This window comes from Manihot esculenta, chromosome 16, assembly GCF_001659605.2.
Source record: "Manihot esculenta cultivar AM560-2 chromosome 16, M.esculenta_v8, whole genome shotgun sequence".
NCBI classification, from domain to species: domain Eukaryota; kingdom Viridiplantae; phylum Streptophyta; class Magnoliopsida; order Malpighiales; family Euphorbiaceae; genus Manihot; species Manihot esculenta.
Genome location: NC_035176.2, coordinates 2,324,842 through 2,346,945, shown reverse-complemented (window position 1 = coordinate 2,346,945; position 22,104 = coordinate 2,324,842). Strand labels below are relative to the sequence as shown.

The 22,104-nt window shown below is 34.8% G+C and overlaps 3 protein-coding genes and 1 non-coding gene across 9 annotated transcripts; all 4 read left to right on the top strand.

Annotated features, from left to right (window-relative positions):
* Positions 1 to 3,275: 3,275 nt before the first annotated feature.
* Positions 3,276 to 6,887, top strand: LOC110602901 (ribosomal RNA-processing protein 17). The gene is made up of 4 exons (XM_021740493.2): positions 3,276 to 3,509; positions 3,615 to 3,720; positions 5,178 to 5,289; positions 6,359 to 6,887. The coding sequence occupies exons 1-4, from the start codon at positions 3,394 to 3,396 to the stop codon at positions 6,616 to 6,618; spliced, it is 594 nt and encodes a 197-aa protein (XP_021596185.1). The 5' UTR covers positions 3,276 to 3,393; the 3' UTR covers positions 6,619 to 6,887.
* Positions 6,888 to 8,317: 1,430 nt separating this feature from the next.
* On the top strand, positions 8,318 to 8,389 carry TRNAG-UCC. Its single transcript has one exon. It is a non-coding gene; the product is annotated as a tRNA-Gly (tRNA).
* A 1,825-nt stretch (positions 8,390 to 10,214) lies between these two features.
* On the top strand, positions 10,215 to 16,113 carry LOC110603481 (calmodulin-binding protein 60 D). Of its 4 annotated transcripts, none has more exons than XM_021741219.2 (9): positions 10,215 to 10,364; positions 10,599 to 10,766; positions 11,623 to 11,698; positions 12,042 to 12,100; positions 12,902 to 13,395; positions 13,540 to 13,700; positions 13,789 to 13,992; positions 14,557 to 14,794; positions 15,039 to 16,113. In XM_021741219.2, exons 2-9 carry the CDS (start codon positions 10,654 to 10,656, stop codon positions 15,593 to 15,595), a joined length of 1,902 nt encoding a protein of 633 aa, XP_021596911.1. In that variant the 5' UTR covers positions 10,215 to 10,364; positions 10,599 to 10,653; the 3' UTR covers positions 15,596 to 16,113. The 4 variants fall into 4 exon arrangements, with proteins under 4 accessions (XP_021596911.1, XP_043807787.1, XP_043807785.1 ...); XM_043951852.1 differs by having other exon boundaries at positions 10,221 to 10,364; positions 10,654 to 10,766; XM_043951850.1 differs by having other exon boundaries at positions 10,307 to 10,324.
* A 2,271-nt stretch (positions 16,114 to 18,384) lies between these two features.
* Positions 18,385 to 21,838, top strand: LOC110602923 (bifunctional riboflavin kinase/FMN phosphatase). Of its 3 annotated transcripts, none has more exons than XR_006348930.1 (11): positions 18,385 to 18,633; positions 18,942 to 19,044; positions 19,256 to 19,442; positions 19,619 to 19,749; positions 19,880 to 19,949; positions 20,060 to 20,125; positions 20,666 to 20,820; positions 20,908 to 21,074; positions 21,156 to 21,307; positions 21,381 to 21,464; positions 21,565 to 21,838. XR_006348930.1 is itself a non-coding variant. In XM_021740524.2 (11 exons), exons 2-11 carry the CDS (start codon positions 18,969 to 18,971, stop codon positions 21,697 to 21,699), a joined length of 1,152 nt encoding a protein of 383 aa, XP_021596216.1. In that variant the 5' UTR covers positions 18,388 to 18,633; positions 18,942 to 18,968; the 3' UTR covers positions 21,700 to 21,838. The 3 variants fall into 3 exon arrangements, 2 of the variants coding, with proteins under 2 accessions (XP_043807574.1, XP_021596216.1); XM_021740524.2 differs by having other exon boundaries at positions 18,388 to 18,633; positions 20,908 to 21,003; XM_043951639.1 differs by lacking the exon at positions 20,060 to 20,125 and having other exon boundaries at positions 18,387 to 18,633; positions 20,908 to 21,003.
* Positions 21,839 to 22,104: the final 266 nt, after the last annotated feature.

Here is a 22,104-nt window from a genome sequence, read left to right as displayed (position 1 = left end):
CTCGGCTCTGTTACTGTGGCCAAGTATACCGCCCTTGCTTCTTCCTGGCTGCCTCGGACCATTCCCACTCCTTCTTCTGTTGGGAACTTGAGTGCCAAATACCTGATGCTAGTGACAGCTTCAAAGTCAAACAACGCCGGTCTCCCCAAAATCGCATTGTAGCTCAGTGGGAGTTTGACCACCAAAAATACCTCATGATGGGTGCGAGCTCTGGGTGCTTCTCCCAAGGTAAGAGCCAGCTTCACCTTTCCCTCTACAAGTACCGGTGCTCCTCCGATCCCCTTGATTGGTGACTGGTCCCGAACCAGCTGTTCCTCTGGAATTCCCATCTGCTGAAACACTCGGTATGGTAGCAAGTTGACTTTACTCCCATCATCCACTAAGACCTTCTTTACCCGATAATTATGAATGACGGCTTCAATGACAAGCGCGTCATCATGGGGCATCTGAATACCCTGAGCATCTTCTGAGGAGAAAGTGATGATCATGGGAGAGTGGTCAACGATTTGCATGACTTCACTATTGCTGGTCTCTCCTTCCCGGTTTCTCTTCTTTCCTCGACGGCTCATCCGTCCTCCCGTTCCTCCAACAATCATGTGGATGGTCCCACTGGACCCATCATTCACTGGTCCAGGTCCTATTCTCCTAGGCGTCTGAGTTGTCGGACCAGACTGAGGCCTCTGTCCCTCTGGTTTCTTCACAAAATTTTTGAGGTGCCCCCTTTTTATTAGCCTCTCAATCTCCGCGATTAACTGAAAATAGTTATTCGTATCGTGCCCATGGCTCCGGTGGTACTGACAATACTTGTCAGGATTTCTTTGATCTGCTTTCGACTTCATGGGTTTGGGCCACTGGAGGAACTCCTTATCCTGGACGGCCATGAGCACTTCGGCTCTGGAAGCGTTGAGGGGGGTTGGTTTCTCGGGAACCCAAGGAGGGAGCACTCTTGATTCAAGAGCCCGAGGAGGAGGTGGAGGCCTTTGATCCCTTCTCTCCCAGGCCTGTTTGTACGGCTCAGGCCTCTTTCCATGTTTCTTCTCGTGTCTCTCCGGCCTTCTCTCCTCCGGGGCCTTTTCTTTTCCGGCCATCCCTCTAGCAAATCTACTCGTCACCAAGGCGTCATCCTGCCTTATATACTTCTCCGCCCTCTTCATCAACTCAGCCAGTGAGGTCGGAGGTTTCCTGCTCAAAGAACCAAAGAACTCGGCAGAGGTTGTTCCCTTTTGCATGGCCTCCACCGCCCTTCCTTCCTCCAGCTCGGGAATCTGCAGGGCCTCCGTATTGAAGCGGGCGACATACTCTCTGAGTGATTCACCTTCTTTCTGTTTCACTGTTTCTAGATAGCTCGTCTTCCTATCAGCTGGCACCCCGGCTATGAACCGGCTGATGAAGCGGGTGGCAAGATCTCCAAAACTTCTAATGCTTCCGGCCTCCAGGCTGTTGAACCACGCCCGCGCCGGTCCCGAGAGCGTTGTTGGGAACACCTTACACATTAAGGCATCTGACAGGGTTTGCAACTCCATAAAGGTCTTATAGTTCATGACATGCTCTCTCGGGTTACCAGCTCCATTATAGGCCGCCATCGGCGGCATCATAAATTTCTTGGGAACGGTCTCCTGCTGCACTATCTTTGAGAAAGAAGAAGAGGTGGGCAAAGAGGTTTGGCTCTGATCTTTCTTACCTAGCTCGGCTAAGAGCTGCTCTTTCAACCTTTTCAGCTTGTGGTTCATTTTCTCGTCTTCCGGGCTGGATCCTTTGCCCCAGCTGTATTCCTCCTCCTCTGTTTCAGTTCTCGTTTCCCTGGTTGTTCCGGCAGAATAGTTGTCCGCCTCCTCATTTTCTATCAACTCTCTTGCCCTTCTCCCATGGATTCGGGCCTCCGGTTCTTCCTCTTCCCCGGCATCGTGGCTGTTAGTTTGGAGGCGGTCAGAGGTAGGTCAGGGTTCATTGGTTCTGGGTTCCTCCACTACTGGGAGTGCATTTACTGGGGTGCTAAGGCCCCTCTGTTGCATTATCTGCCCCAACCAGTGAGCAGTAGTCTGTAGCTGGAGAGCCATAGTTTGAATGTCCTGGTTAGACAGAGTCATGGTGGGAGTATTCCCTGCCAAGCTTGGCGAGGGATTAAGAGGAATAGGCGTTTGGTTATTCAACGTTGTAGGGCTAGAGAAGGAGAACTGCTGCCCATCTTGGACAGAGCTCAGGTCATTTGGAATGTTAATGTTACTTTCTTGGTGATTTGCCATCGTGGATCTCAGTGGGTTTTGAAAGTGAAAACTCCGGTGATGAAAAGATCTCCTTCGTTTTCCCACAGACGGCGCCAATTGATGATCTGAGATCCAATAGAATAGGGTTTTACAAGGGTTTTGGTATTGAAAAATAAACTTTCTGGGGAGGGGGTTCCCCTTTTATCCATTTCGCTATGCTTGTTGGTGACGTGTAAAGACCTTTCCATGATTGGGACACGCGTCTCTGACATACAGATTCGGGTGTACGAGGGTATCAGCAGCCTGCTCCATGCGTAACGGCCTCTAATTCTTCTCGTGCGTACGTTCGAGCGGATCTGCTAGGCTGCCTTAGTATGGCTCTGGATACTGGGCTGGGCCGAGAGTCGGGCCGGATGCTGAGTCTGAGAGGAGAGGGCCTGCTAGTCACGGACTGGGCCGATCTAAGTGAAGAAGCTTGGTTGAGCCCGGCCTTGAAGGTGGCACGAACCAGGCTTGTCTCGTGTATCAGGTGTGTGAGCCTCTGCAAGATGGGCTTTTGGCTATGATTAAGGCCCTAGACCAGGATGGAGAAATCCAGCGGTCATCAATATTATATAAAATAGACATATTTTTTTAATTTTTTATAAAAAAAAAAATTGGGTATAGAAAATATAAAATTATTTTCTACAACTAAATATATCCTAAGGTTTTTACTTCCCCACACTCCCAATTGGGTTTGCTAGGCGCGTGGACGAGATATCCCCACGTGACAATCGCGTGGTTGAATAGCCAGAAGGAATCTCTCGCAAATTGACGACTTGTCCTTCCATCAAAAGTACAGTTTTCATTCTCGTTGCAGAGCGACTGGGCCCGTCATTATGGTTCTCTTTTTTTTTTTTTTTTTGCCAGAGGCCCGTCATTATGGTTCAGTGACAGAGGAAAACCGTTCTATTATATACACAATATTTATATTCAAAGGGCTCAGTGGCTCTACTCCCAGCCCAGCCCATTACATCAGGTTGGGAAGCAAAATGAGCTCACTTCCAATGAGCCAGTGGCGAGCTTTCTATGCATTCGCAGCTGAGCTCGAACCAACCAGTTCGCGAAAGCCCAAGCCGCAAGCACCTTCTCTGCAGTTCAAATCATAAACCCCAATCTGGGGACCTGCAAATTAGCTGCCGCGGCTGCCATGGAAGGCGAAATTGAAGTCGAACCACAGCTACCACCAATACGAGCCCCGCACATAAAGAAACGAGCTCTTAAAAACAAAGCTCTAGCTGTATCTTTCAACGAGAAAGATCTCAGGTACTGGTTTTACTGACTATGCTCTTTAGTTTAATGAAGAAATCGATGAATTGAACACTTTTGAAACTGTTACTGATTTGGGATGTTTCGGCTTCTTTTATGAAGGGATTACGTAACTGGGTTTCACAAGAGGAAGAAAAAGAGAAGAAAGGAAGCCCAAAAACAGCAAGAGGAGGCCTTACGGCGAAAGCGTATCGAGGATCGCAAAAAGGTACACATAACCATTATCTTTATGTTTATGCTTGAAATTGATAGTTTTATATGGTATTAATGTGGGATATCTGTTGTCACGGTATGAATTATGATGTAATATGTGGCCTTACTTCGAAGCTATTAATATTGATCAAACCAAACTGTTAGTTTATAGTGAAAAACTTGAAATGTTGGGTTTCTGTTCATGGTTACTGAATTGATATTGTTTGGTAAGCAGTAGTAACTTCTGTTTTGTTCTTATATCTTAGAAAGGTTTAATTATAGGGCCTTAATTGGTGAATTGGCAAGGTTTTAGTATGTGTAAAATTTTCAGTATCCATGCTGTGTTTCTTTACTTTGACATTTTCAGATTGGTTCCTGATTTAAATATTGAAACGACAAGAGTATCTAAAAAAATCATTATACTTCACATTGCCTTCTCATACCTTTCACCCAAACAATACAAAGTTATGAAACCATCATTTACCATACTTTCCTTCCAAACAAGATAAAGCTAAATATTTTATCTTCCCTCCAATGCATCCAAAATATAACAATGTTTGATTGCCCATTTATTTTAGTGGTTTAAGAACTGCTTATTCTATGGGACCGCATTTTAGAGAATGGGATTTCTAAATATGTTATTTTTTCATTAAGATAAATAATGGAACTCAAGTTAATGTATTCTTTTGAAGGGAACCCACAATGTTCTTTACATTGGAATAGATGTTAAGAGTCAGATAAAAACCTGAGGTTTTCTATTTGTTTGAAAGGTGCAAACACTGGCCAGGTGAGTATGCAAGCATGCTTGCACCAAGCTTATATGTTAAAACATTTTCAACTAAAGAAATTACATAATTTCAAGCAACTTCAGTTTGTATACATTTTGTTGACTAATTTTGCACTAGGTGAGTAGTCCTTGAGGAAGCAGTTGACACGCTGGTGATACTTTGCCATCCTTCCATTCTAGTTTCAGCCAGATTGCTAATGCAGAATTGAGTATTTGCTGTTGTTTTTTGAGATCTTTGGTAGAATCTTCTGATTGGATTTGGTTTGGCCCCAATGAAATTACTGAGAGCAAAGAATAAACTAATCATCTCTTGATATCAGAAGGAAAAAAATGGCCTAAAACATGCTAAAAAAAACCACTGTTAGAGAGAGACATATAATTTTTCCCCTGCTCCTTTGAGGATTCTGGTGTTTTTTTTTTTTTGGTTATAATCCTTACCAATCAAATCACTTCTCTATCTACGTAATTATTGAACCATTTTCAACAACAAAAAAAAAAAAAATCTGAAACGAGTGAAGATAGTTTATCAAATGAGTTTGAAATCCTTCTTTCTGTCCAAGTATTTTTTTAACTGCTCTATTCCTAAATTTTTCAGTAGTTATATTTGACATGACACCACAATGTTTCGATTGCTTGCATGTAATTGAACTGTTTGTCTTAACCTTGCTACCTGACATGTGTTGTAGAGGAGGCTGGAAAGGGAACTCGTGTTATATGGAGAAGCTCCACCAGCTTCTGGTGATGGTGATGGTTACAGTGAGGATGGTGAAGAAAGTGATCCAATTGCATCAGTCAGTGGTATTTTTCACAAACTCTGAGCTTATAGATATGGGATTAACATGCTACCTGAGAAAGTATTAATTAGCGAAGCCTTTAAACTTCCTACATCTAAAATCAATGAGGTTTACAAGGGTCAAGGACCAACTAATTAATTGTTTACTTCTAATCTTTAGCAATGGTTGGTCCAAGCCCAAGTAAGCCAAATCTCACTCATGGATTCTTGCATCTGAACCCTTTCATTTACCTTCACCCTTCAATTCAAAATTGTGATATAGTATTAGCGCAAGTTGGTCCCAGTTTTAATTTTAAATTTCAGTTTCAAGTTCAGTTGCCCGGTGTTGCTGCTGCATTTCAAGGTTTCTGGGGGAGGATTTCAGAGTTTCAAGTGTCAACCATATCGGTTGCCACTTAAAGGGGAGTGTTGAGAGGCCCACAGCTAAAGGATACATAAAATCAAAGGGGTTTATAAGGGTCAAGGGTCGACTAAATAATTGGTTAGTTCTAACCTTTAAATAATGGTTGGTACAAGCTCAATTAAGTCCAAACTCACTCATGGACCTAAGCCCATCCATTCACCTCCACCCTTAAATTCAAAACTATGATACATATCTAGTTGTTAATTTGTCTGTTGTGTTAACTTTGCCAGTGGCCAGACCTTTTGTTTATAGAAATGGTCAGCTAATCATTGCAATGAATTGGTGTAGATTCTTCATCACAACATGTTGGCACTTTAAGAGAGATAATGAAAACTGGTTCTGATGTGCAGCTATTTTTTTTTTATTAGAATGACGATCATCATCATCATTTAGAATTGGACCTGTTGGCTAATCCAATAATTCTTGCTTATGTGATATAGCTGAAATAATCTCAGTCTGTCTCACTTATTCTCGACTCACAATGTGGTGTTATACCAGTTGACAACTCTGTTATTTGACAATACCACTATGCAGACTACTATTCGGGAAGCGGAAAGGATGCCTTTCATTTGGCACTCTCTCAAGCTCAGTCTGCTAGAGAATGTAATATAAACTTAAGATTTATAGCAATTTGACATTTAATTTTGTGCTTTGTTTGTTATTGGCAAAAGGAACATTGGAGTATGACAATGGGGACATGAAAGTCACTGTGACAACTAGTGAGATTTCTCGGGAAGATAAGGATGACCACAGTGGAAAGATGCAAACAGCAGTGCCCATGTCAAGATTGGCGGCTGGAGATGATAAGAAGCACAATTTAGCTGTTACTAAAAAGAACTCGTTTAAGAAAGTCTCGAAGCATAAGTTGAGGTCAAAGCCACATAATAACAGAGATAAAAAGAAGGGAAAGAAAAAGAACAAGAAGAGGTAATTATCCAAATGAAGTGTGGATGAAGTTGAATTTTTGGTGGGAATAGACAATAGAGAGCATAAGTAGCCTAATTGCTGAGTACATCCTGCTAGGCCCTGAGGTCACATTCATAGTTTGGCAATTTGGGTGGTGATAATGATATTTTATTTGACAACAGTTGTTTAAATTTTGAATCGGGTGTATTTGAACAGATTGTTTTGTGAATTCTTTTTGTCAACTTTCTTTTTCCAAATATCATGCCAAAATTACCAGTGGTTATGATTTGATTACATTGTCCTTTTTTCTTTGTTTTCTTGCAATTGATTACTTAAAACATTTTTCATGCCTAGTCTTAATTGCAGTAACTTCAACTTTTGGAGTTTGGGTGAATTTGTAGGAGATTATTCTTTGCTTGTCCAATCTGACTGGATTTGCCTTGTAATGTTGATCTTGTAAGAGTACAAGCTATCATTTGCAGAACAGTGAGTGGGGTAATATTTGTGGGGTGGCAAATTAGTGCAAAAAAAAAAAAAAAAAACTAATAAATTTAAATTAAATTTTTATTTTTCATGTAAATGGATAGTTTAGTGATAGGGTTGATTTAGTGGGTAGTTTTTAAACATATTTGATGAGTTGTGATAATATTGGTCTGGTATATTATCTGTCTATTTTTCCATCTTTATGATCAAGATATAGGATATTTGCTAACCTTCTTGATGTCCAATCAGCTGGTTTATTTCATTTTAAAAAAAGTTCCAATATACGTAATTATATATGTATAGCTTTTGAAACAGAGGCAAACTAAAGTTACATATTTGTAGAATCAAAATGAAGATGATCACAAAGAGGTGGAGGTACATCACTTGCCTAAAAAAATATATTTTAATTAAAACTGAAGTTAAATTAAATGAAAATATACTATTAGCATGATTTATTTAAAAACATAATAATTTAAAGAGATTTACAATTTAGTTTTTGAATATTGTTATCATTAACAAGTCACTATTTATATTTTTAAAAATTTATTAAAACATTCTTATATTTTCTCTCTATCAATAAAATAATTTTTTTATTTATTTCTATCGTTGAAAATATAGTGAAAAATCAAACTACTTCTATTTTTTTTCACCTCTTTCTTCCTTTTTTTTTCTTTTTTTTCTTTTTAATTTATAAAACAGAAAAAAAATAGGGACTATTTCGTTAAAATGATAAGAATATTTTAATAAATATAAAAAAAGATAAAAATATTTTAATAGATATGATAAAAGATAATAATATTTTAATAGATTTTTAAAAATATAAAGACTGACTTATTAATAATAGTAATATTTAAAGACTAAATAAGAAATTTTATTTGAGTGTAAAATTAAATTTTAAAAATTATCTCTCATTTTTTATCTATTTTTAATGAAAAATATGACGAAAGACTATTTTGTTCACGGAGAAAAAAATAAATGTATTTTAATAGATTTTTAAAAATATAAGAACTGACTAAAATTAAATTTAAAAAATTTAATTGAAAAGGGAAAAAAAACTCTTATAACATTTTTATATTGTGGAGTAGGTATCAGTCTTTAAATGAGAACCATCTATTCAAATTCAAAACCATGACCGCTCTCAGGTACAGCACCTGAACGACATGTGGGCCATGCTAATTTTTCTTTTCTTTTCTAAATTATATTTAGTTAATCTTATAATGTAAAGGAAAATAAACATGAAAGCGTTTGTAGTCCAACGGTTAGGATTATTGCCTTCCAAGCAATAGACCCGGGTTCGACTCCCGGCAAACGCATCGATATTATTATTTTTTCTTTTTTTGGTTTGATCTGAAACAAATTTCTTAGGCCCAGTTCTAAGTCTGGTCCCCCTATGGTTTCAGTTTTGCCCCTGCCACCATGATTCTACAATCCTTTGTCTCATCCATCAAACCCAATTGTGAGATTTCATCTTTCATCCATATGAACACCACCCATAAAAAGGTTTTCTGGCTAGACAGTAATTACCCCTAAATACAGAGTTCGTGGCCTGTGGTTGCCACTCTAATTTAATTCAATTCATAGAAACTCAACATCCCACGATTAAAGCAACGATTTTTTTTCCTCAATGTCGCTCAGAGACCGAATTTAGGTTGGAACTATCCAATACCACATGCCTTACCACTGAATGAGTCACTCTATGGATCTAATTATGATTGTGTCATTTGAAATTATTATTAAATTCTAACTATATTTTAAATTTAAAAATTTCATTTAATAAATAATTATAAATTTAATCTGATAATAAGTGTATCTGACAAAATCGGAGGGATCTCAAATTCTACTCCTCAATTTCTGGTCTCCATTAAAAAAAAATCTCATTTAACAAAATGATTACAATATTATCTTAAAATTTATTTGTGAATTTAATATATTTTTAATTTTAAAAATTTAAAATAATTTTTATAAATAGAGAGAGTGATTCATCATTCAAATCGAATAATGAATGACTATGAGTAAATTTAGGAGAATTCTCTCTGTGCCATTCGTTTGATGGAAAATAAAAAAGAATATCAAAAATTCAAATAGCCGAAGTTGAAGCAGCTACTTTCAAAGTAATAGAAAGAAAAATAACTACTGGAGTGAGATAATGAGTTAAAAAGAGAATTTTTTTACTTTAAAGGATATATGAAATTTTAATCTCACTTAGAACTATAGATTCTAAGTGATAAAAGAAAAAAAATAATTTTTTTTATTTTTCTATGTACGTGTAAAATTAAATCCATTCGAATTAATTAAAGTTGAAAAGAATCCAATAAAGAATGAAATCTTAACATTATTCATTGAGATGGTAATTAACAAAATCCCAAAAAAAGAAATAGAAAAACAAAATGGCTTGTCTATTCATGTTGGACTATGAAGAAGAAAAGAGAAAGAGAAGAGGTAATTAACAAAGTCCCAAAATAAGAAATAAAAACAACAAAGTAGCGTGTCTATTCATGTCGGAGTATGAAGAATAAAAGAGAAAGAGAAGAGAAATCATTGATTAAAAACAAAAAGAGAAGAGAAATCATTAATTATATTTTAAATAAAGTAATATGGATGAGAAGCAAAACTATACTACAAAATTATAAATTAGATTTAGACAAAACTGTCCGAAACAATGCATTAACTACTGAAGCTGTTCGTTTAACTTTGAATTCAAAAAAAATAAATAAAAAAAATCATCCATGGAATGAAAATAAAAAAATTTAAATATTTAATTTAAAAATATAAAAGTTGATGTATTAATTATATTATGATTTAAAAATTAAAGTATAATTTATTTAAAAATTCAAAATAAAAGATTGTACGAAAATTCGTACAATTAGATTTTCTAAAGGATTAGATGCAGCTAAAGTTGAAAATTAAAATAGAGCATATCGGGAAAAAACTCTCTACGGACGAGCACAATTTCCAACCAAACGGACAAACACTCACGTGGCCAAAAAATAATAAAATTAAAAAAAGATTCCCCGTAAATAAACCCTTTCTCAATCCAACGGTCCAGATCTGCCATACGTCGTAGTCTCAATCATCACAGTCCCAAGTCCCACCCACCAACTCCCACTATAGATTCTCTCCTCTTTCGTTTTCGGCTACAGTGGCAGCCATCACTGTAGCAGTGGGAGCCGACTGCCGAGCAACCTTATAAAGGACAAACCCCTGACTGAAACCTCTTCGTTCCTTCTTCCGCGAACGAAAATTCGCAGGTGTTTCCTCGAAACTTCATTTATTCTCACTAATTATAAGGTATCTAATTCCTCTTTCCCGCTCTCTTTATCACCCAATTGCAATAAAAGATAAAGTTTTCTCCTTTCTCCTTTTTTTTATTCCCCATTTGAATTTGGAATTTGGGATCATCAAATATTAAGTCCTCCATTTGTTAAAATGGATATACAAGTACTTTTCTATTTTGGCTTTCTGTTTGTTTTCTAATACATAGAAAGTTGGTGAGTGATTGTGAAGCTTTTTAACGGCTCGCAGTTTTTCTTTTTCTCGGGTACCAAACGGGGTGGTGTATGTTGGTTTCTTGGTGAAGATGCAAACAAGGTTTACGGAGAGATCGAGTAGTATGGTGAGAGAGAAGAGAGGTCTGGATTCAAGTTCTGGTGATGAAGGCCAGCCTGATAGAAAACGACCAGCTTTAGCTAGGTATATTTTCTTTTTTGTTTATCTGATGATAATTTGAGATTTATATTACTCTCTGGAATGTTTTGACTATGTTGTGCTCATAATTCGGTTACTTAGTTTAATCAAGACGTCGTCTTCGCCTCTTCGTTGAACCTTTTACTTGGGTATCTGCTGATTTATGCTTCTAGGAATCTATTCCCCAACTTCATATGCATATTATGTAATAAACATGCACAAGTTTAGTAAATTCATTTGCTTAGTAATATGAATTTTTAATTTTCAGCTGAGGTAGAAACTAGATTACCTTATCAAGCTGTGTATTTTAGGTAAGTTCTGAAAGGAAGACACCAGAATGCAATTTCTTGTTGGCTTGGATGCTAACCTGCTGACTTTGTAAGAAAATAAACTGGGACGTTAGTGTTGGTGCTCTAAAACATTATATTTGTTATATGTGTCTTTTATTGCATATACTGGAAAAATACTTAATTTTGTTTCTGTAAAATTTATTGTATTCTTTTGTTAATCTTGTTTGAATTTGGCAGCTTTACAGCTTCCCTTCTTTGAGTTCTGTGAGGATACTAACTTGAATTCATTCTTATTCTTGTTATGTCCGCATTGATGATGTTTTAACTTTTAAAAAGAGGCATTTATCTGCAATTTTTTTGCATATTCTTCCTGAATTCTACTGTTCATAAGCTCAATTTGTTAACTGCCCTTGCTTGACTTCCATGTTCCAAACTGCCCTTTATAATCATTGCTTCCTACTCGTTGAGAATTTATTGAATGTAGTTTTGACTGAATAGGTGGACTCTTATGGTTAAGCCTCTGTATTTGAAACTTGGTTGAAAATCCTGTGCATATTTTAACTTTCTTGCAGTGTAATTGTTGAAGCTCTCAAGGTGGATAGTCTGCAGAAACTTTGCTCATCTTTGGAGCCTATTCTTCGGAGAGTTGTAAGTTAGATTGCATCCTTGTGTATTTTGGTATTCCTCTTTGAAGGATTCATGATGACTGTCTTTTCATTATCATGTTATTTAATTGTAACATCTGAAAAGACTTATTCTCCAATATATCAAGTGTTCTTTAGATTTTCTCTTTGAAAGCAGTTTTTTGTTCCCTTTTTCTGGAATAGTGATGTGATAAACAATAGTTAAACAGTTTTTGATTTGGATGTATACTGTGATTATCTTGTAAGTTGTAATGCATGTAAACCAGAATCCCCTTTAATGATTTATTCATTTCATGCATGATTATACTATGGCCATATCTTGATTTTTTGTTTTGAATACTGAGCAGGTTAGTGAAGAAGTGGAGCGTGCTTTAGCAAAATTAGGCCCTACCAAACTTTCTGGGAGGTATGCTGCATCTTTTCACTGCTTGTTATTGTGATTCTCAAATGGCAATTTGTCCCTTTAAATACACTGGTAAGCTAGCATAATGTTCAATTATTAGTATCTGGAACATCTCAAGTTTTTTCCTGCAGGTAAGCTAGCATAATGTTCAATTATTAGTATCTGGAACATCTTAAGTTTTTTCCTGCAACAGAATTTGATTTCGCATTGACCTTTAAGTCAGCATTATGGATGGTATTGACATCTTGCTTAATATTATTGCACAATGCTTACTGAATCTGCATTTCATTGTAGTTCACTTTCAGTATTTGACATTATTTCTTTATGTATTTGGTATGCATCCGGTTGCATATTTGGGCCATTTCATCCAGTGACTAGTATATATTTAAGTTTGGAGAGTCCTATCTCAGCATTTTTGGGTAGATGTATCGCAACGACATCTGGGCACCATATTATCTTGACTTACTGGGAGTTGAGTTTGTTCTTTGCTTGCCTTGAGCCTTTCTCCATGTTACATGGCTGAACTGCATTATTCAGTTTAACTCTGTTATTTCTGCCTTGTTTTCAGTTATATTATGAAACTGCCTACAGGGGAGATCTGCTTTGCTTTGTCCAATGTTGGAAAATGGCTGTCTTAGCCAGCCAAATTTCATGCAGTCGCTTTTCTGTTAATTAGAGGGAATTATAGAGGGTTACTCCTGGTGCTTGATTCTTAATTCTGAATTAGTGTGTATTTATTTTATTGTTTTGATTGTTATGTCTCTGCACCACTAGTTTGTGTCCCTAATGGTTGAGAAAATGCAGGTCTTCTCCAAAATGTATAGGAGGACCAGACGGGAAAAACCTGCAGCTGCACTTCAGGTCCAGGTTGTCCCTCCCTCTCTTTACTGGTGGGAAAGTAGAAGGCGAACAGGGTGCTGCAATCCATGTTGTGTTGATTGATGCAAATACAGGCCGTGTTGTCACTTCAGGTCCTGAATCTGCAGTGAAACTGGACATCATTGTTCTTGAAGGTGATTTTAATAACGAAGATGATGATAACTGGACTCAAGAAGAATTTGAGTCTCATGTAGTTAAAGAGCGTGAGGGCAAGAGGCCTCTTCTAACTGGAGATCTGCAAGTGATATTGAAAGACGGTGTAGGAACTCTAGGTGACCTGACATTTACTGACAACTCAAGCTGGATAAGGAGCAGGAAATTTAGGCTGGGTTTGAAGGTTGCCTCGGGATACTGTGAAGGGATTCGTATTCGTGAGGCAAAAACTGATGCCTTCACCGTCAAAGATCACCGAGGAGAATGTGAGCCCATAATTAGTTGCTTCTTTTTCTGAAATTTATTTTAGATTTGTACCTTTTCTATTTGAAGATACTAAATATTCCTCTCTCTCCTTCCATTCTGAACCCCTGGCCTTTTGTTTTCTTCTTTTATTTGTTGTTCCACAGTATACAAGAAACACTATCCACCTGCACTGAATGATGAAGTCTGGCGATTGGAGAAGATTGGAAAGGATGGATCTTTTCACAAGAGGCTGAATAAAGCTGGGATATTTACCGTTGAAGACTTCTTAAGACTTGTGGTTAGAGACTCACAAAGATTGCGGAATGTAAGAATGTGGTTGGTTTGTTTGTTCGATTCAAACTTTAGTTTACGTACTCCAACCTACAATTATTTTTTGTATCCATTTGCCACAGATTCTTGGAAGTGGCATGTCAAATAAGATGTGGGATGTCCTGGTAGAGCATTCGAAGACTTGTGTTCTGAGCGGCAAACTTTATGTGTACTACCCTGATGATGCAAAGAATGTTGGTGTTGTTTTCAACAATATTTATGAGTTGACTGGCTTAATTGCAAATGGAGAGTTCTACTCAGCAGAATCTCTTTCTGACGACCAGAAGGTGAGTAATTATGTAGCTTCATGCCGCCCCTGCCCCCCCTCAAAAATAAGTAAATAAATAAATAAATCACATTAATGTAATCTGGTCCCTAATTGGGACTGATGCCCATCCTTTAGAGATGAGTTAAGCCATTCTAGTAGCAGGAAACTTGATAGATCATTTTGTATTTTGTTGTTCATTTAACAATTTCTATTTTATTTCTCTGTAAAAGGTCATAGCATGCGTTAAAAATTTCCATCATGAAGTCCGATAATTTTTTTAAAATATTATTTATTTGTTATGCATCTTTGTTAAGGCTATCAAACTTGAATTAAGATCAGGATTGGAAAAGGGGGGAGGGGGTTGTTGTCCTTGCCCAGCTTTGCTCCCGGGAATGTCACATTGACCCTGCACTTGCTTTAATGAGGCACAACATTTTTTCTCCATCCCCACCAGCCTATCTTGCCTTGCCCTTTTCTCAAATGATGCTCTTATCTTTTTCTTTAATTAATTTTTTCCCTCTATTTACTTGCAAACTCAAATAGTAAATATTGTGAGAAATTTGTGAATTATTGGCTCTTGCAGGTTTATGTGGATGGATTGGTGAAGCAGGCATATGAAAATTGGATACATGTTATAGAGTATGATGGCCAAACACTTTTAGACTTTAAGCAGAATCAGAACATAGCTTCTTCCCAGTCTGACCTCCCTATTGGTCAACAAGATCTTTTGAGCTCTTATGACCATCACGTTACTTTGCCTACTCTATCAGTTCCTGTGCCTCAAGATCAGCCTGCTATGCACTCAGGTCCAACTGTTGAAGGTACACTCTTCATGTTAAGAATCATTGTAGCATGTATTAGACGCATACTTGATGTGGTTGGAACTTGGAAGACAGGATGCCTATATATAGTAGAGATTTTATTTCAATTATCAGTACAAAGTGTTGGGATTTTTTTTTTCCATAAAGTATTTGTTGCCTATTTCGCAGCTTTAGATATCGCATTATTAGTATGAAGCTTCTCCATATGTCCGTTGCTGACCATGTGAATGCTGTTGCCCTTTAGGTTACAATGACAGTATGTCTGCCAGATTCTCAATGCAACCACAGAACGGAAATCCGAACACGCCTTTTCAATTTGATGCCACTTCATTACCTCTACAGAACTCTCTGGTCGGCACTTCACAGCATGCTCAGTTTCAAAGAAGTGACAATTTACTGGCACTTGCTCCACCACAGTCATCAACATCAAGCTTCCAAGGAGTTTGTACGCCAAACCTTACTTCTTACAGGGGAGCTGAGGATTTCTTCCAAGAGGAGGAGATTCGAATGAGAAGTCATGAGATGCTTGAAAATGAAGATATGCAGCATCTTCTCCGTATCTTTAACATGGGAGGGCAAGGCCTTCCGTCCTTCAATGCAAATGAAGATGGGTACCCTTACTCTTCTGCATACATGTCTGCCCCATCTCCAAACTACAGCTTCAGTGACGATCAGTCTCGTTCATCAGGAAAAGCTGTCATTGGATGGCTGAAGCTCAAAGCAGCCCTTAGATGGGGCATCTTCATCAGGAAGAAGGCTGCTGAGAGGAGGGCACAGCTCGTCGAGTTAGATGATCTCTAAAAATGTCCTGTGCTGCAATAATTGACAGGTTTTGGTAGCTTCCTCCTTTTCAAGCCACTTCCCGTCTAACTTGATTAGAGACTATGGTTTTGGGCTTGACTGGCTGGCTATGATTTCATGGAGGTCCTGCTGTTCTTGGATCATAATCCTCGAATTCAGTATGTTTGATCCCTGTACAGTAAGCTTATATAGTTTTTTAACAGCTTCCTAGAGTTGTTGTTTGGAAGATCAACTGGGTTTCAGATGGTGGGTATTTGGTAGAAGCTTCTAATATTCAGTGGGGCGTTTCCTATAGCTGAAGTATTTAGCAGTAGGTCAGCCTACATTAGGAAGTTGATGTGATAGAATCTTAAGGCTAAGTTTACCCAGATACCAATTGGCTAGTGCCTTTTAATCTTTCATTTCTATTTTTCCTTTGATTATGGAGTTCCAATAAAAATGAACACCTTGTATTGATTGCCCCATGTAAAATTAATATAATTTCTGGATTTGGGAATGAATTGCCCAATTGAGTTTCATTAGTTGATTTTTTATACATTTGATTGGCAAAACTGTCATGAATTTAGTGGATTCGAGTTTAAATCTTACTCAATTAAAAATAATATTTTTAATCATGCATAAAAATAAAAAAAAAAATAAAAACTATGCATAATTGAAATTTCTTTTTAAATTTAGAGTGGGTGGCATTTTTAAATTAGAAAAATGAAATTTTATCATATAAAAAATATTTTTAGTATAAAAAATTAATATTTTATTATTAAAAATAATATTATATTAGATTAAATCTTATTTAACTCTTAAATAATGGTAGATGAATTTAATTAGTCTAAAATTTTAAATTAAAAACTAAATAGAGGGAGTGAATTATAATACTAGAGTTTTTAAAATTTAGTAATGAAGGAGAATAATATTAGAAATTTTGTGAGAATAAAATTAGAAATTTTGAGTTGAATAATTTTTAAAGTTAGAATAAAATTAAAATTTTGAGTCGAATAAGTTTTAAAATTTAAATTAAATTGTAAAATAGTTAAAACTTTTAAAATTTTTTATATATTAATAGCATTTATTTACATGATATATGAGTATAATAAAATAATTTATATTATTTTATTATATAGCAGGATATGCTCATAATTTAAATTTTAAATTTAAATATAATTATAATAAAATTTATAATTTTAAATAATTATATTAATTAAAAATAGAAAGAAATTGTATTATATTTTATTATATTAAATAAATGAGAGTGGAGTATAATAATAAGTTCTTAAAAATTTAGTAGTGAAAGAAGATAAAATTAAAAATTTTTAGATTTAATAATTTGTAAAGTTATGAATTAAATTATAAAATAATTAAAAATTTTAAATTTTTTATATTAATAATATTTATCTATTCACGTCATCCTATCCCATGAACAAGATATTTTTTCAAATTCAAATTTTAAGTTTTGATATTATTACAATAAAAATTTATAATTTTTAATAATTTTATTAATTTTTAAAATTTTAAATTAAAGTGAAAAATAGAAAGAAATTTTAATTTTTATGTAAATAGTCTTTTTGAAAATTAAATGGAATAGATTGAAAACTAAAAAAAATTAAAATTAAAATTAATATTTTAAATCAACCAAATTAGAATTATAAATTCTGATATTCGGTTCAAAAATTCGGTATAAACTGAACCGTCACATCACCGAATAAGAAATGGAATATGCCATGCCGGGAATTCAGTCGGCAGACAAAATTTAGTTTTTTTTTTTTTTTTTTAATTAGGATAATTTATAGCATAGTGTCTAAATTTTATTAAAATTTATAATTCAATCTCGACTATTTTAATAAAATATAATTTAATTTTAAAATTTTATTTTATTAATAAAATATTATTTTATTAAAATTTAATATTATATTATAACAATTTATAATTTTTTAAATTTCACTTTTTATAATAATCTAATCCTTTAATTTTAATATTTATAATAATTTATTTTTATAATTTTAATATTTACAATAATTTTATCTTAAAAATAATATTTTCAGTAATTTAATTCTACTAATTTAAATTGATTTTATTAATTTTTTTTTGAAATGGATTGACTTTATTAATTTATAATTGATAAATGGTAAATTTAATAAATTAACTATTTTATTAATAAATTAAAAATTTTAAAAATAAATTATTTACTATTAAAAATATAAAAATTAAATTGACTAAATCTCTTGTATTTTCTAATAAAAAACATAGTATCATGTAGTTATTTTTTTAAACTAGATATTTAGTTAATTAATTAAAATGAATAATTGAAAAATCAAATATATTCAATAAATGATTAACCATAATAAAAATAATCAGAAAAATACATAATTTATATATTATTATTTTTTTAAATATTATTAAAAATACAATGTTGTATTATTAAAACTATATTTTGATTATAATTATAATTCATATATTATTATGTGACGGAAGATAAAAGAAATTTTTTAAAATTTTTATTGAAATAATAAATATATGAGAAAAATAAAAAAAAAGAAAAAAAAAAGATAGAAATCATAATTTCTCTTATTGATTTAAAATATCTCTATTAAATCTAGAATAAATAAAGATGAAATAAGAAAATTAATATTATTGTTTATTAAAAATAATTGTTGAATAGAACTTTAATCTATATAAATTTGTTATCAAATAATAAATTAATTAATAAATTTAATCTTTTAATTTTTTTAAAATTAATAAATTAATTAATAAATTTCTACACATAATAGGGATCAAATAATAATTTTCCATATATTTTTCCTGTTTAGTGTTCAGTATTCCATGGAGATTCTATAATGGAGAGGGAGAGATTCAGCAATGGAATTGGTAAAATTTTGTATCCTAGCAAAGCATGAAACCCCACAATTTGCTTCTCGATTTCTCAGTCCTCTCTCTGTAAACCGCTTTCAGAAACAGACAAAAGTTTTGGCACGGCTCTGGGACTTATACTATTACCTGCCTTATTTCCCTTCGCTCATTTCACGCCAAGTCGCCAACCACAGCTTGTGAGTTCTCTTTCTCTGACGAAATTTCTCTTCCTTATTTCATTTTTATCTTCTGTATGGAATTGGGTATTCTCGTATTATTGTTTTCAGCAAATGGGGTTTGATAAAGGACTGTGCTTTTTGGTATAATTCCGGGAAAACAATTTGGTCCACAAAAACCCCTGTTCAAAATTGGTCCTTCGGGGGGATGAGACCTTGTAGATGATAAAGTCAGCTCGTATCGAATCGAAATCGGGGGAATAGGGCTTTGGTGTGATCTTTTACTGGGTTTTAGATTACTGAACAACTTATTCTTAATTGTGTTTCAGATGTGTTCTTAAGATCAGAGCTCTAAAATGTCAATGGCAAACCATTTCAAGAAGGTTGTATCTGCTGTTATCCTTGATTTAGATGGTACCCTTCTCAATACAGGTTGGGTTATGCCCTTAAGCTGATTTCACTTTCTCTATGATTGTTTTTGAGGCCATATATTTACCCAATTCTCTTTCAGACGCACATATGTTGTATAATATTTGATACTACATATGTTTGTACGCATATGTATTGAAATCAATGTTTCATCTACTGTTATATTCTGTGACTTCGTTGATTCTGATATTGTTTGTCTTCACTTTCCTGGCAGATGGAGTAGTAAATGATGTTCTAAAAGGTTTTTTGGTCAAATATGGGAAACAATGGGATGGAAGAGAAGCTAATAAAATAGTTGGGAAGACCCCTTTGGAAGCTGCTGCTACTATAGTGGAAGATTACGGGCTTCCTTGTGCAGCAGAGGCATTTATTGCAGAAATTACTCCTGTGTTCTCTGATCAGTAATCTAAATTTCTTCACTTTTATTAAGAGTTTTCTTATGGATCCTGGATCTTATTTGCAATCATTATGCTGTTACTTTGATCATTTTCATTAAAATTTTTTTTCCTTGAAACATGTGTTTATGCCTTCACTGTGGTTGAAGTAATGAAGACCTTTTCTTTTAACGAAATTGTAGGTTGTGCAAAATAAAGGCACTTCCAGGTGCCAATCGGTTGATTAAACATTTGAGTGGTAATAATATACCGATGGCATTGGCTTCAAACTCTCCAAAGGCAAGCGTAGAATCCAAAATTTCATATCAACAAGGTTAGTTCTTTAGACAGTATAATCAGTTAACTTTTATTTCTATTATCTGACTATTAAATGTTTGAAGTTCTCCAAATTTAATTTGTTGTGCTTGTTCTATTTGAATTTGTTTGCTCATTTTCCCTTATAGGCTGGCAGAAATCCTTCTCTGTTATTATTGGTGGTGATGAAGTAAGGGCTGGGAAACCATCTCCTGAAATGTAAGATGAGATCTGCGTACAACTTTGTCTTTTTCTTTTGAAATGTCTTCTGTTTGACTCTGAAAATTTTTCATATTCTTAAATTTAATTTTGGGAATTTGCTGTTTAAGATTTTTGGAAGCAGCTAAAAGGCTAAATGTCAAACCCTCCAGTTGCCTAGTCATTGAAGATTCTTTGTAAGTTTGACAAATAATTCACTAGTTAATTGTTATAGAAGTTTTCTTTCATTCACCTTTCCTCCCTATTTCTTTTGAGGAAATATGCTTTCCTTTGGAATGAAGCCTCCTATTTTTTGCTTATATCAATGATCAATAAATAGGCAACTTCTATGTAAAATCTGTATCGAAAAAAATAAGTTTGCTCTCTATGTTTCTATGGCTCGATAACCTCGAATTCTTGCCAATATTTTGTACTTTTATTTGACATTCAATGCATCCTTTGTTGAAATTGATATGCATTCTTAATTCTTAGTTCCAGAGGATGAGACAATTTTTGTTGCTGCTCTTGTTAGAACCAATATTCCCTATTTACTTTCTTACTTTGCAAAAAATTTAAAATTTGTTTTCTTAATAACAAAAATCTGCAGTAGAATATTCTCTCCTGAAAAAGTTGTTAAACTTGCTTGATTTAGACTTCCTACTAGCATCTTTTCCTGGGTCCAAATAATTTATTTTTACAACAAACTGTTAAGTACAAAAACATTTTGCACATGCCAGGCCAGGTGTTATGGGTGGTAAGGCCGCTGGAATGGAAGTGGTTGCAGTACCATCACTTCCTAAACAATCCCATCTTTATACAGCAGCAGATGAAGTGATAAACTCTCTACTTGATTTGCAACCTGAAAATTGGGGCCTGCCTGCGTTCAAAGATTGTAAATATAAAGTACTTTGGTCATTGTTTCAATTAGATAACAAGTCTACTTTCAGCTGAAGTGTTAACATAAAATTGATTTCTGCAGGGATTGAGGGTACCTTGCCCATGGAACCTTGGCATGTTGGTGGTCCTGTAATTAAGGGATTTGGTCGTGGCTCAAAGGTCCTTGGGATCCCCACTGGTATTTCAGATTTAACCATTTATGCAGCTTTGCTAAATATCAATTTCCTATTTAGTCTTCTGTTGCATCTGGTATTCAACTCTACAAATTTAGGCCGTACTTTCTGCTTGCTTTCTCATCTTCTAAGTTTCTAACTGTTCATTATGTTTCAGCTAATCTATCGACAGAAGGTTATTCAGAAATGCTTTCGGAACATCCTTCCGGAGTTTATTTTGGTTGGGCTGGATTATCAACACGTGGTGTGTATAAAATGGTTATGAGTATCGGTTGGAACCCATATTTTAACAACGCAGAAAAGACTATAGTGAGTAACTGAGCTCAAACGGTGGCCTATGCATGTATTTTTTTCAGTTTTCTAATTCTGGTTATTACCATAGGAGCCATGGCTGCTTCATGAATTTGAAGAAGATTTCTATGGTGAGGAATTGCGTCTCGTTATAGTTGGCTATATTCGACCAGAGGTATCATCAATGCTGATTAGTATTTTTCTCCTGCTATTTTCTTCTCATCTCAAGTCCTGAAATTCTATTTGTGCTAATGTTTGAGATATGAACATAACAGGCTAACTTCAAATCACTTGAAAGCTTGATAGCAAAGATTCACGAGGACGGAAGATGTGCAGAGAGAGCCCTGGATCTTCCACTATACTCAAAATATAGGGACGATCCATACTTGAGAGGATCTTCATTGTGGTGAGATGATATGCAAATCTCTTGTAAACCTAATGGGCATGAAATGATGCCATAGGAGGGTCATATTGTTGTCAATTTGTGATGGGTCATGGATATGAACCACTAATAAATAAAATTACATTGACTGAAAATTTTGTCCATTAGAGACACCTGTTCCAAACTTTCATGACTTCATACTTGTTCAATTATTTTAAAATTTTGAGGTGGCGATCATTGACTGTGAAATTAGGCTTTTCTTTATCTTTTCGTTTCTTTTCTTGTTGTTTCTCAAAAGATAGCACACCATTCATTCAATAGAAATAAGCAAAGGTCCAATGCCTTTACACAATTCAAATAGGAGCTCAAGGTAAAAGAAGAAGAAAAAGCTACTAGAGACCCATCAAGTTAGGTCTTGGATTTAATGTTGGAT